This window comes from Cricetulus griseus, chromosome 2 (genome assembly GCF_003668045.3).
Source record: "Cricetulus griseus strain 17A/GY chromosome 2, alternate assembly CriGri-PICRH-1.0, whole genome shotgun sequence".
Lineage (NCBI taxonomy): Eukaryota > Metazoa > Chordata > Mammalia > Rodentia > Cricetidae > Cricetulus > Cricetulus griseus.
In genome coordinates this window covers 180,877,745-180,890,471 of record NC_048595.1, presented here as the reverse complement: position 1 = coordinate 180,890,471, position 12,727 = coordinate 180,877,745, and the positions used below count along the sequence as shown (strand labels likewise).

The following is a 12,727-nucleotide window of genomic DNA, read 5'->3' as shown; positions in this document are numbered from 1 at the left end:
ACCTTGCATAGAGGTCTTTACATGGAGAGCAGCCCAGGGCCCCTCCAGGGCCCAACAGTCTAGAAACTAGATGTGGGGAATTTGGATTCCCAGGTTGTAATGAGCCACAGGATCATACATTCATTAGTTCTTTACCCATTATGCTAACTGGATTTCTATACAAATGGGAGAAACTCACCCACACAGTCCTCACGGGATGGTGACAGCTCGTGTCCCAGTGGGCAGTCACACTGAAAGCTGCCCTCAGTGTTCACACAGGTGCCACCCCTACAAAGGAGAGGGTTACGTTCACATTCGTCAATGTCTGAAAGGTAAAAACGTGAGATCCATTAAAGAACTCGGAGGAAAATATATTTACACATACAGTATGGGAGAAGGGATATTAGGAGGCAGGTGTGTGGCTCAAACACAAGGACATATCCAGTCAGAAGTGGGATAAGTTTTACTTTTCTCTTCAATGTGAAAATTAAGAAACTTCTACTCTCAATACAGTAAACAATTAAAAATTTTTCATGTCCAAAATAATACGGTTCATAGGAGGTTACCTATACACATTTACTTCATATCACCATAGACTAAGGGTTTGTGTTATTGTTGCCAGTCATTTAATATTTATAGCTCAAGTCCAACTGAAAAACAAATCTTAAGGCTCCTAAACAATTTGTTAGGAGCCTCTCATCTGTGGTCCATGGTTGCTTGCAGCCCAAGTCAGTCATGAGTGCAGACCAGCACACTCCAGACAATGCCCTTCTGTAATGTGAAAAGGTTGTACCCCTGACAGTGGCAACATATTCTGTGGCAAGTTCCATAATTCACTCATATGAAACAGTGGCCCAAACATTTTTCGGTATCACAACTACAAGGCACAGTTCTCATGGGACTGGCAGGGCAGAACACAAATCGGGGGTCACCACAATATTATCCATTTTAAATAAAACCTTCCTGGGTCGTTTGTGTGTTGCTTCCAGTCTGAGGAAGGGATTTTGTCTGCCCTTGACAGCTCTCATCCTCAGCACACATCCGGTCAAGGGTGCTGCCACAGCTCTGAAGTCAGCCTAGGCCCAGCTGACCAGTTCGCAGTAGGCTGGTTTCCCAGCCAGCCAGGAGGACCTAGCCAAGCTTACCCATGCAATTCTTCATCATCATGAAGCCGCTCTCATAGCCTTCAAAGCACTCGCATTCGAAGCTGCCTGGGGTGTTGACACAGATGCCACTGCCGCAGAGGTCAGGAGAGATTCTGCACTCGTCAATGTCTACTCCCCGTGTTCAAGAAAAAGAAAAACACAGAATGAGATAAGAGAGCACTGGAGGGATAGGGCCTTCTAAATGAGGGAAATGTACTTTGGAGACTCGGGGAAGTTGGGGCTGAGAGTAGGAAGAAATGTTCTGAGGAGATCGGGTGGAGGGGGACGTCTCTTTCATGAGGCACATTCCTTTCTCCAACTGCCAAAACTGTCATGGTCAACCGGCAGGTGGGGCCTGTGTGTCTGTGAATTCTGAAATGTGGCCTCTTTGTGGCTTAGATGTAGTGAGTAGACCAAGTAACTCCTCTGCATGGCCCAAGTTGGGAGGCAGTGTGCTCACCTGGGAGGAAGGCCCAGCAATGCCAGAGACTGTTCATTCTGCTACCCCCGCCAAGAGAGCATGTGGACCTGAAGCACTGATGCTAAGAAGACTGGCTGCCTGGAGGTCACAGACAGGCAGTCTCCAGGGCAGCCACAGCACACCCCTGAAGCCAGAGCATGTGGACACAGCAGGGCCTTGGAGTGAGCCCACTATGTGATCTGTGCTACATTCAGGATAGAAGTGTTCAAAACTTTTAAAAAGTAAAAATAAATTATGCGTTGTGTTTTGCCATGTTTTCTATATTACAGGAATAGTATCTGTAGTCTCCAAAGGGTTTTGAGTAATCCATCACACTTGTATCATATTTTCAATACAGAACTTGGATCTACACAAAATAAGTTTAAGAAAATATGAGCCATTTAAAAAAGGTCATAATGAAAGAAATGTTTCTGCCACTATCTTATTTTAAAATATTTGTTAATGTACATAGGAGGCAGGGTCTTCCTATGTCTCTGACTGTCCTGAAATATTCTGCATAGACAAGGAAGGAGCTCGCAGAGATGCCCCAGCTTCTGCCTGCTGAATGCTGGGACTGAAGGCACGTGCCAGCACACCAGGCTTACTGTGTCTTTTGATGAGTTGAAGTTTGAAGTCTTTCTGGATAATCAATGGACAACTTCTGCATTTCTGGTCAAGCATTTGTAATAAATTGCATGTCATCAAACAGAAACATTGCTAACTTCATCTCTTTTTGATCTAAAGTGGTTAAGAATGCTGTTTGCAGGTAAGGAAAATAAGTCAAAATGGGTCTATTGCAAATTAAAATAATTACTAGAATATTCTTCAAGTTGATGTAACAGGCACAGACTCTTAATGGCTATATTCTTTAGTCCTCATATATTTGATGTGATCATATGTTCACATCAAAACAGAGTTTTGTGCTATTTTTTTAGCTCCCAAAATTATCTGGAGAACTGGCTTTTAAGTTCAATAAAAGAAAGAGAGACAGACAGAGAAGGAGAAAGAGAGAGATTATATTCTCACTGAGAAGGTGGGCTTTTGAAGGCTCTATATTCATCACAAAGGCAGGAAAGCTAGGATTTATTGATGGAGAAAAACAATCCTACCTGTACAGTTTCTCTCCTCCATGTCCAGGGCGAAGCCATTGTTGCAACGGCACTTGAAGCTTCCAATCGTGTTTCTGCACTTTCCATAGGTGCACATCCCAGGAAAGGCTTTGCATTCATTGATATCTGAAAGCAGAATGAAGCCCAACTGTGGAGCTGGTTGGCAGGAATGAGTCCCTCCACTGTCTTAACTTAAAAATTTATCTCCATAGACCACAATTGTGCAGCCGTGGACAGGGACAGCTTCTGGGGTCTGCGATGACTACAGAGATGGCACAGGAAACGTGTCATCATGGAAGGGGTTCTCCACCCTCATCTGAGTCTCACTTTTATATACCTGGCTATTCCTTTATGAAGAACAGCAGGAACAGAGATCTTTCTGCTACTGAGGAAGTGGGCAGGGCTATCTCTCCTCAAGCTATGCCAAAAGAAAGTAGAGGGACAGTAGAAAGACAGAAAGTGAATGATAAACATTCTGTTTCCCAGATTTCTATCAATACTATCTTTTACATGTAGTTTATGGTTCCTTGGGTTGGTCACAAATCACAGCTTGCAAACAATTCTCAGAGAGTGCTCTGGGAGTGTGTCGGGCCAGGGACTCGCTTGCAGTTACCTTTGTAAAATGGACGTCCAGTGAGGATGTCCCCTCTGTTAGCAAAGCCTGGACCTCGGGGACACAGTGTCTCATATTCCTTGGTGCCAGGTTTGGGGCATTCTTCACATTCTGTACCCCAAGCTGCCCCAACTGCACAGCAGCAGGCATCCATGCGGAACTTCCCAGGAACGGGGTGGATGCATTCATCCTCATCCCATTTCAGGAAGCATTGCTCCACGCGGATATCTGCATGGAGAGGACAGGTGCAGGCTGAGTCCAAGTTGGAACACTCACTGAACATCCCTATATCATGTCTGGTCAGTGACTTACACACAGTGAACCTCAGGCTACTTGTGCTCAGCTAAGACTGTCCCATCTCCTAAAGATTCTGTCTTCCTCAAGGGCAATGCTGGATGAAACCATCTCAAGAAAGCAGTGCATGACAGTGGCCCTAGAGGTAGACTAAAAATAAGAAATCTGTCTGTCACCATCTTGAATGGACTCCATGGTAACAGTCATTTAGGGAGGAGAGTAAAGGTGGGGCTCTTAGCAGGTTATTAAACTCTCACAAGGAACCCAAAAAAGCTATCCTGACTATATGGCACTTCCATGTCCTAGCAGTGATCATGGTCTTACATTTTCCTCACAAGAAAAATAATTTTAATGATGGACTCTTCTTTTTCATCATCTTAAATCATTTTACAGCAGTCCTATTAGGATCCTGTTAGCCCTGTTAGGGTTCAGTCAGTCCTGTCAGGGTCCAGTCATACATAGCAATGGTCAACAGTATCATTGCTGCACCCCATTTACAACTTAGTAAAACCCCATTAAATTTGCTTTCCTAAAACATGTTTTTACTTCAAATGGGTTTTAGTCTGTTATTGTAAATTTTGGATCTGGGTTTTCTCCTGAACCATGCAGTCTCATCAACTTCTTCACTATAAAGGGGCCAAATCATTTGTTTAAATGAATGAGCATATTCCTCTTAACTTCAAACTCTACCAAACTGTATGTTAGAGCTTAGCCTGAGTTACCCAGAGCAACAAGGAACTGCAACAAAACAGGTATAGCCAGTATGGTCTAATGACAATATGCTCATGTGTTGGTCAACAAAGTGATGGCAGACCTACAACCACACACTGCTTAATGACAGAAATGTGTAACAGGTTCAGAAAAGAATCTGTTAGACAAACAAAGTGATTCTTTTGGTGAAAGCATCCTGAGACATGACATCATGAGTGAGCTTGAGAACTGCTTCGCAAAGGGAAGATCATCTCTGATGGAAAGTCACTATAGCAAAGAGACAGGCTTATTATTTCATTTGTTGTCAACACTGAGTCTTTGGAGTTCTCAACCGGAGGTCACACCAATATCTGCATCTGTCTTTAACTTTGAGTTGCATATATTTCCACAAATCAAAACTGAGAAAATGAATTTTCTTAAGGGCAAGCATGGTAAAGTTTCATTTTGAGTCTTCCATGCTGTGTTTCTACATGAACATGAAGCAAAAGCCATATGCTATGCCACTTTCTAGAGTTTAATTAGCACAACTTCCCAAGCACTGGTCTCTCTGAGATGGCTTCACCCAGCACTGCCACCAGGGAAGGAAGGATCTTCATAAGAGGCAAAGATTTAGTTAAGTACAGGTGGCCTGAGGACCACAGAAGAACTCTGCTCAGAAGTCATTCTGTGAGAAACCAGAACAAATGGGTACATGAACTAAGAATGAACAAATTCTTTATATCTGGGAGAGTAATTCTGTGTCTTTATATTCATATCAGTATTTACACTAGGTACTGAAATGGCCAGAGCATGGGTAATAAAAGACATGTAAATGCTTTGACTGGCTTGCAAACAAACAAAGATGGAAACCTGGAACCTGGGAGTTTGCTGCAGCTCCCCAGTGTACTTCACTCATTTAAGTCACCTTACCTCCTGCAAACACTTGAGAGGCTATCCCTATTTTAAATGAAGCTCTATTGTGGTGACTTATCACTAATTTGCTCTCAGCATCTTCACATTGTCACATGCCAATCCTCTCCATCCTCAGAATAAATCAACTTATAACAATTCAAGTGCTGACAAAGGCTTTCATTAAGTACAAGACTCAAGAATCCAGGATTTTGTTTAAAATCACTACAAAGACTTATTGTGCAAGAATGAGGACCTACATTCAGTTCAGATCTTCAGTAATCTCTTTAAAAGCCAGGTGTGGTGGTTTACACCAGTAATCTAGCAGGCTCTGGGGGTTCATTGCCCACCCAGACTAGCCAAAACAGCAAGCTCTAGATTTGGTGAGAGACCATATGTCAGAAAAATGAGAGAGGGGGTGGAGAGAGAGAGAGAGAGAGAGAGAGAGAGAGAGAGAGAGAGAGAGAGAGAGAGAGAGAGAGAGAGAGAATCAAGACTCGACTCAAGACTCAAAAAGAGAGCATCAGTAGATGCCAGAAATTGACTTCTGGTATACTCTGAAGTCACCCATATACACATGTGCTCAGACATGCACACATGCCCAAAGAAGTAAATCAATAAAATACAAACATGTAAAGAATCCTATTTTCCGTGTTGAATATATACTTTCAAAATGATTCCATATGAATCACATCACTGCTTTCCATCCAAATTTAAACATGCTGCCAAAATTAACTTAAAGTCTTTGTTATAGTAAATTCAACTATAGTATTGCAGATTTAACTACCACTTAACCACTAGTGAAAAATACTATTGATACATTTAAATACCTAAAGATTGTTTAATATGGCATTACCATTGTTCATGCTCTGTCTACCTTCTTAAGTTCTAAACACAACAATTTACACAGAAATAGTTTGCAGACTAAAATGGAAGGCCCCAGTAGTAGACCTCAGCATGGCAAACACAGCTTTGGCAGGTCTTACTCTGCCCTGTTCCCTCATTTAGCATTCCCTTGCTAAACTGTGAGATTACAATCTGAAAGCTAGCCACCAAGGTCTATTCCCTTATTTGGTCACTTCTTACTCCTGAGGCTGACACCAAGGTCCAGCTATCAAAGTATTGAAGTCCAGCAATCAAAAGCCCTCTGTTGGCTACCCTAAGTAACATGCTCAATCAACACATACCAACCCATCCTAACACAGGTTTCCCCTTTATAAACTGCCATTTGCCTATGGGTCATGTCTGTCTCCTCTCTATCCAGAGGCCTTCAGGTCAAATATCCCTTCTCACTCTCCCTTGCTCCCCTTTCTCTCTCTGTCTCCTGTGTCTCTTATACACTGTCTTTGTTCCTCTGGGGCAAACAAATCTCCCTTGAGCTGAGAACTTGATCTTGGGGTGTCCTGAGCCAACTCCAGTCCTTTCAAAAGCTTTACTACCCCACAGCTTATTGTGAAAAGTTATCTATCAAAGAAAAATTATTGCTCACATATAACATAAAGTAAGTGAAAACTTTTTTCCATTATGAAATTCAAATTCTGACAGCTATGGCACTGCTAAAGACTAAGGCCAGGCCACCATCAAGATAGTGTTGGCAAGGGATCTATGCATTTTAGATCTGTAGAAAACAAAGCACTAAGAAAATTTACACTTTAATGGTGGTAGAGGAGGGAGCAGGAAGATACTTTGCCCCTCCCTTCCCTCTTTACCAAGAAAGTGCAGTTGCAGTGAGCTAGTACATGCTAACATGCTAACTTTTTCAATTCTGGGTTCGAGATATGCCTAGCTTTCTTCTATTCATGTAATGGAAATAACTCAACTTGTCTAAAGTATCAGAAACTAAAGCTTAAGTGACAGTTTTTCTTTTTAGTTGTAAAAATATGTTTTAAACAGAAACTATTTTAATAGAGCACATATTTCAATATCTTGGAGTGATTTTCCTCTCAAACAGCATTTCATTCAAAGCAAAAGTCTCCAGTATGGACTCTGGTTTTGGACTGGCCCAGAAAACAACAAGCTGCTGGTTAACTTCATGCATGTGGACAGGAAAGCCTGCATCTTACCCAAACACACACGGCCAGTTCCATCCAGCGTGAGGCCTTCAGGGCATTCGCAGTGGAAAGAGCCTTTGCTGTTGACACAGCGTCCATTTGGACAGACGCCAGGAAACACCTCGCATTCATTAACATCTGTGGGGAAACGTGGTAAGCAGAAGGATAATGACTTTACAAATTGAAAAAGCAGGTGTAGCCTCATTTCCTGTGTAGTGTATTCAATCTGCAACATGGTGGTGTGGGTTATTACTTTAGTTTAAGCAAAAATATTCCACAATGTAGCCACCAGCTTTCCCGGGCACCAGCTGTGCAGACGACCATAGCCTTGCTGTCCATAAAAGTACAGTCCAGACATGCTCCCTTGCCAGCTGTTCTGTGCCTTGAGGACTGGGGACTTCCTTATGAACTATATAAAGAGGAGAAATGGGGACCTGAGGTATTTCCTAAGAGCACTGTGCTGATTACACTGCGTTATTTTAATTGACATTTCAAGGGTCTTGAAAATAGTGACTAGCTCCTTGAGCCCGGAAATAGTTAATTTTGGGCACTTCTCTAAGGATTTGACATATTCAAGAATGGCACCCACCTTCACAAGTCACACCTTTGATTCTGGCAAATCCTCTTGGGCAAGCTGCGTCTGTAGGAACAACAGGACAGAATCTGACTTTGTTATAAAAAAGACTGCATTTGTCTGGCTTAGTATGAAGGAACTGAAAACGGAAGCTTGGTCTCAGAGGCCAAGGGACCAGTTGTCTTCAGTTCAGAAAGCTCTCCAAATGCTGTGGCAACGCCATCAGTGCTGACCCAGATTGAAATTATGTCTCTGACAATTCCTCTCTGCTCAAACTGACAAATGAAATAAAAGCAAACGAATCAAAGCCTCAAGGACAAGGCCATCCTGCCCTTCTGGGACACATCCAAACAAAGATACTGGGTTTGAGCCAATATTCTTCCTATGTCTAAGACACTAAGAAGGTCTGCTCACACTTAAATGTGTGAGCATTAAGGAGAATGAATTTCACCTGGGAAGACATTTTTGGAGAGAAGACAACATAGCAGTCTTCCCTACTAAAGACACACTGTGAGAAGTAATGTCCTTTGATGATATTCCAATCAATAGCTCTGATGGCCAGGTCAAGCTCCTACCTAGCTCACAGCGCTCACAGGGGCTCCCCCAGGCAGCTCCAAGAGTGGCACAGCATTCAGACTTGAGGGTGGCTCCATTAATGTTCACTTCACAGCGGTTGTCCTGGATATTGAGCCAGCATGTCCCTTTCAGGCTGTCTGAAAAGGAATAGGAGAGGCTGAGAAGCTCTTATCTTGGAAGAAAATGAACTCTGTGCACACCAAAGGGATGTGGTACGGTGTAAAATGATGTAAGAGTATTAACTCTTAAATCATTTTTATGCCATACTCTTGGAACATATTGATTGCGGCATAAGTCAACCTGAACAGCACTATCTCACACAATGTGGCCATTAATGAGAGTGTATCCACTAATAAGCTATAGAGAAATAATCACTATTGCCCAGCTGTTTATCCTAGTACTAGGAATATGGTGCATTGCCATGATAACACCATAACACCACAGGTGGAAAGGAACAACCTTTGTTATGTGCTTTGATAGTTAAGAACAATTGTTTATCATTTTCATTTTCCCTCATTCTTCACTGAACAAGCCAGTCAAAATCTACATTACATTCTAGAAGAGCCAGTATTTCCCTAACTGTAGACATTTATTTTACTAATAACTAAAAAAAAAAAAAAAACTAAAAAATATCCAAACCCCAAAGATGACAATTATATGACGATAACACATACCAGTCATCCCTTGGTCATACAAGGATTTTTTTTTTTTTGTATTTTGTCCTGCATACTTATCTGTAGTTTTAGCTCTATCTCCAATACTTACTAATATATACTTTTTAAAAAATACCAATGAGTTGAGGGCAGAGAGCCACATAAACAAGATACAAAAATGTCACAATCTGACCATTTGAAATAGCCACCCTAATTTTTACAACGTTTCCACATGTCATTTAACTTTTTCTTTTTAAATGGTAAATCCTATCGAGCTACCACTGACATCTAGCTTTTGATCCCACATGTGGCAAAGGGAATGGTCAGTGGTCAGTGAAGCTCTGGACAGAGTGATAGATTTTAATTGAACAAAGAATAGATGATAGTAGATTCCGAAGTAGCAGCGGTAATGAGTTTATTCCAAGCCGACAGGGTAAATGCTGACTGCCTCTACAGCTACATGTTTAATTTTCTTTGTTTTCAGTTAAGTGTGTATGATACTGGCAATAAAACTGACTAATTGCCGATGCACAGCTCTGGGTGTGCAGCTAAGAAACCTGCATTCCTGAAAGTCTCCTCAGATGATTCTGATAATAATCCCTTAAGAATGTATTGCTGCACACAACTGGGGAATATCGAAGTATATTCCCACAGTACTTGTTATCTCATTTAGTTCTATCTGCAAAGCTTTCCTTCTAAATTCAACAATAAAACATAAACCAAAGGGACTTCATAAATCCAGAGGGGAAACTATGAGAGAAGTAATTATGATGGCTGTGGCGCATCCCAAGAAGTTGGCATGGCCCACATCCTCTGGGGACAGAGATGAAGCTAAAGCAACAAGTCTTTCCTTGCTCTAATACAAAAAGTTGTGGGCAAGAGTGTGGGAGGAGTTGGATGAGGGTGGAGGGAGAACTGAGAGTGTGGGCAGAGCTGGGTGAGGATGTGGGGTGAGAGCGTGAGAAGCTGAGGCTTTTGGAGGAGCTGGGTGAGGATGTGGGGTGAGAGCGGGAGAAGCTGAGGGAATTGGAGGAGCTGGGTGAGGATAGAGGAGGAGCTGGGCAGTTTCTTTGCTCTTTCCTTTGTCTTTGCTTTTTCCTTTGGGGCAGTGTTTGGCTTGGGACATTTTCTATACACTCTAGGAAGGCTGATCCAGTAGCCAGCGTCTATCCCTTCTCAAGTGGAACACACTCTTTACAGGTTTATACCTGTAAGGGCCATGACACAGAGGAAACAGATCCTGCTGTAAGATCATGAATTTAAATCTTTAATTATCCATATAATGACTGACTTATCATCCTGGCTTTGGCTACTCAGACTTAGATAACCTGGGATAACAATTGCTACTACTCACTAGGCTAGTGACCCAAGTCAATCCAGAGTCTCTCTATCTACTCAATCAAGTAATTTGGTGCTGCCATCAAGATCAAGTCAGTGCAGTCAGATTCTAGGCCTTCACCAGGCAGCACTTCACTTCTTAGGGTGGTACTGCACCAAGACACAAATTAGAAGCTCACTGACACTCCCCTCATGATGTTTATATACACACACAGGCATAGGTGTAGAGATTTGATTATGGGTTAATTAAAATCTCTGAATAAAATAAGTCAGGGTAAACATCTTGAGGAGAGAGAGAGATAGAGATGGATAGAGATAGGGAGAGAAAGAGAGAGAGAGAGAGAGAGAGAGAGAGAGAGAGAGAGAGAGAGAGAGAGAGGCTGAGACTTTATCCAGGATGCTCAGAGAAGCTTGACTCTGACAGCTTAATAGAAACAGGAAGAGGACAAGGCACAGACCTGGATGAAGACCATCCTAACCACACAGACCAAGTACAGTGGTTATAAGTTGGACATGCATGAGCAAAGGCCAGTGTGGCTCAGTGTGGAAGGGTAGCAGGCAGAGTTGTGGGGGATGGTCACAGCAGGAATGGTGTCACGAGGGTGACAAAGGCTTTCACAAGGACAGCCACCTTGATCTGAGTAAATGGAGGAACTACAGTTTTTATCAGTACAGTTCCCACAAAGGAATGGCACATGCTGATTTGTCTTCCAAAAGATTACCTGAGGGCTATGGAGAAACAGAATGTAGATGGGATGTTTGGGGGTAAAGGGAAAATGAAATCAACAGTATTAAGAAGAGAACTAAACAATGAAATTTAAGCCTTTGCCCAGATATATATATATATATATATATATATATATATATATATATATATTAGGAAAGCAGAAAGGGTGATCAATTAGGAAAAGGGAATGAATCAGTTTGTGTAGATATATAGTGACTAGGATATTGGAGGACAGTGGGTGATGAATAAGTACACAGTAAAGTAGTATGTGTGTATAAGATGCTGTGATGAAATCTATTACTATGTTAAGCTAACATAAAAGAAATATAAAATTAAAAGAGAAATAATGGGTGGCGGTGAAAAGTGGCTAAAATATGAGTAACCAGCAAGAAAAATCAATAGATCGTGGTTATCAATTCAACGTGAAGCTGGGGAGTAAGGCATCAATGCTGAACAGAATTTGGGGTGATAGCTGAAAAAAATGGAGCTGCCATAAAAATGTGTCCGGGAAAGAGGATCGAGTTTGAATATCAGACCCTGGTTTTAGACATGCTCTGTTGCGATGTCCTGAGACATCCAAATGGAAACAGTTGCAGCCAGGTAGAAACACAAGCCTGGAATTAATGGAAAGGTGAGGGTGGATCCATGGAATTGAGGAACAGGGGTGAGTGCACACAGGGAGGCAAAGAGATCAAGAACCAACTGGTGATAGACTTCCCTCTGGAGGCCAGGAGGCTAAAAATGGCATAGCAAAACAAATTAAAAACAACAACAAAAAAAAGAGCCTGAAAACAGTTGGTCTTGGGATGTACACACTGCAAATTCTAAGAAAGTGATTGACAGAGTTCCTTGCTAGTAGTCTACCATGAGCAATAGACAGTGGGCTCCAACAGCAGGGAACCTACTGCTCTTTTATGTCCATGGGAGCTATGGACATGAGGCAAGAGTTCATGCAGACCCAGGAAAAAGACACAGGTCTGGATTATAGGGCACTATGGAACTAGAGCATAGAAATTCAGGAAAGGTGAATCAAATGCATCCTTCTGCCGTTTGCTAACCAGGATACAAGAGTCTTCTAAACATTTACAAACCACTAAAGATCATTGTTAGTATATCTGAAGGGATTAACTCAAACTCCACAACTATTCTTAGTACCCAATGAAGTCACAGATGGTCTAACTTTAAATTAGTAACCACAAAGTAGAATTTCCATTCTCTAGTGATTTAGACCCTGGCACTAGAGGTGGCAGGGTAATCACTGATTAGATAGCCCCATTGAAAATGTGTTCAAGGTAGGTTGGAGAAAAGGTGCTTGCCAAGAAGCCTGGTGACCTGTGTTCTACTCCTGGGATTCCCACGGTGGAAAGAGAAAACCAATGGAAACTCTCAAATTTTATCACAATGAATGAAAAACTTAAGAAACTGGCTGGGGAAATGTGGTGGTATTTAGTTGTTGGCAAGTAGAAGAATGACTTTATGATTTGGGCATAAAATGTCTTTGTTTCGTTAATAACTATAAGGACAAAAGGCCAAGATGATAAAAGTCTATATGATGAGTCAGAAAGGAGGATGTCTTTGATGCTCAAGTGGCATACAGATTGCTTTCTCA

General features: G+C 42.0%; 1 protein-coding gene across 2 annotated transcripts in view; it reads right to left on the bottom strand.

The window, feature by feature from the left end:
* Positions 1–12,727, bottom strand: part of Fbn2 (fibrillin 2) — a 204,779-nt gene that overhangs the window by 69,796 nt on the left and 122,256 nt on the right. For both annotated transcript variants that reach the window (XM_027400938.2, XM_035439034.1), the window contains exons 21-27: positions 8,400–8,537; positions 7,840–7,890; positions 7,263–7,388; positions 3,307–3,534; positions 2,694–2,819; positions 1,125–1,253; positions 179–304 (exon numbers count right to left, since the gene is read on the bottom strand). In XM_027400938.2, the coding sequence (XP_027256739.1) occupies positions 179–304; positions 1,125–1,253; positions 2,694–2,819; positions 3,307–3,534; positions 7,263–7,388; positions 7,840–7,890; positions 8,400–8,537 (924 nt within the window). The remainder of the gene's footprint in view (positions 1–178; positions 305–1,124; positions 1,254–2,693; positions 2,820–3,306; positions 3,535–7,262; positions 7,389–7,839; positions 7,891–8,399; positions 8,538–12,727) is intronic.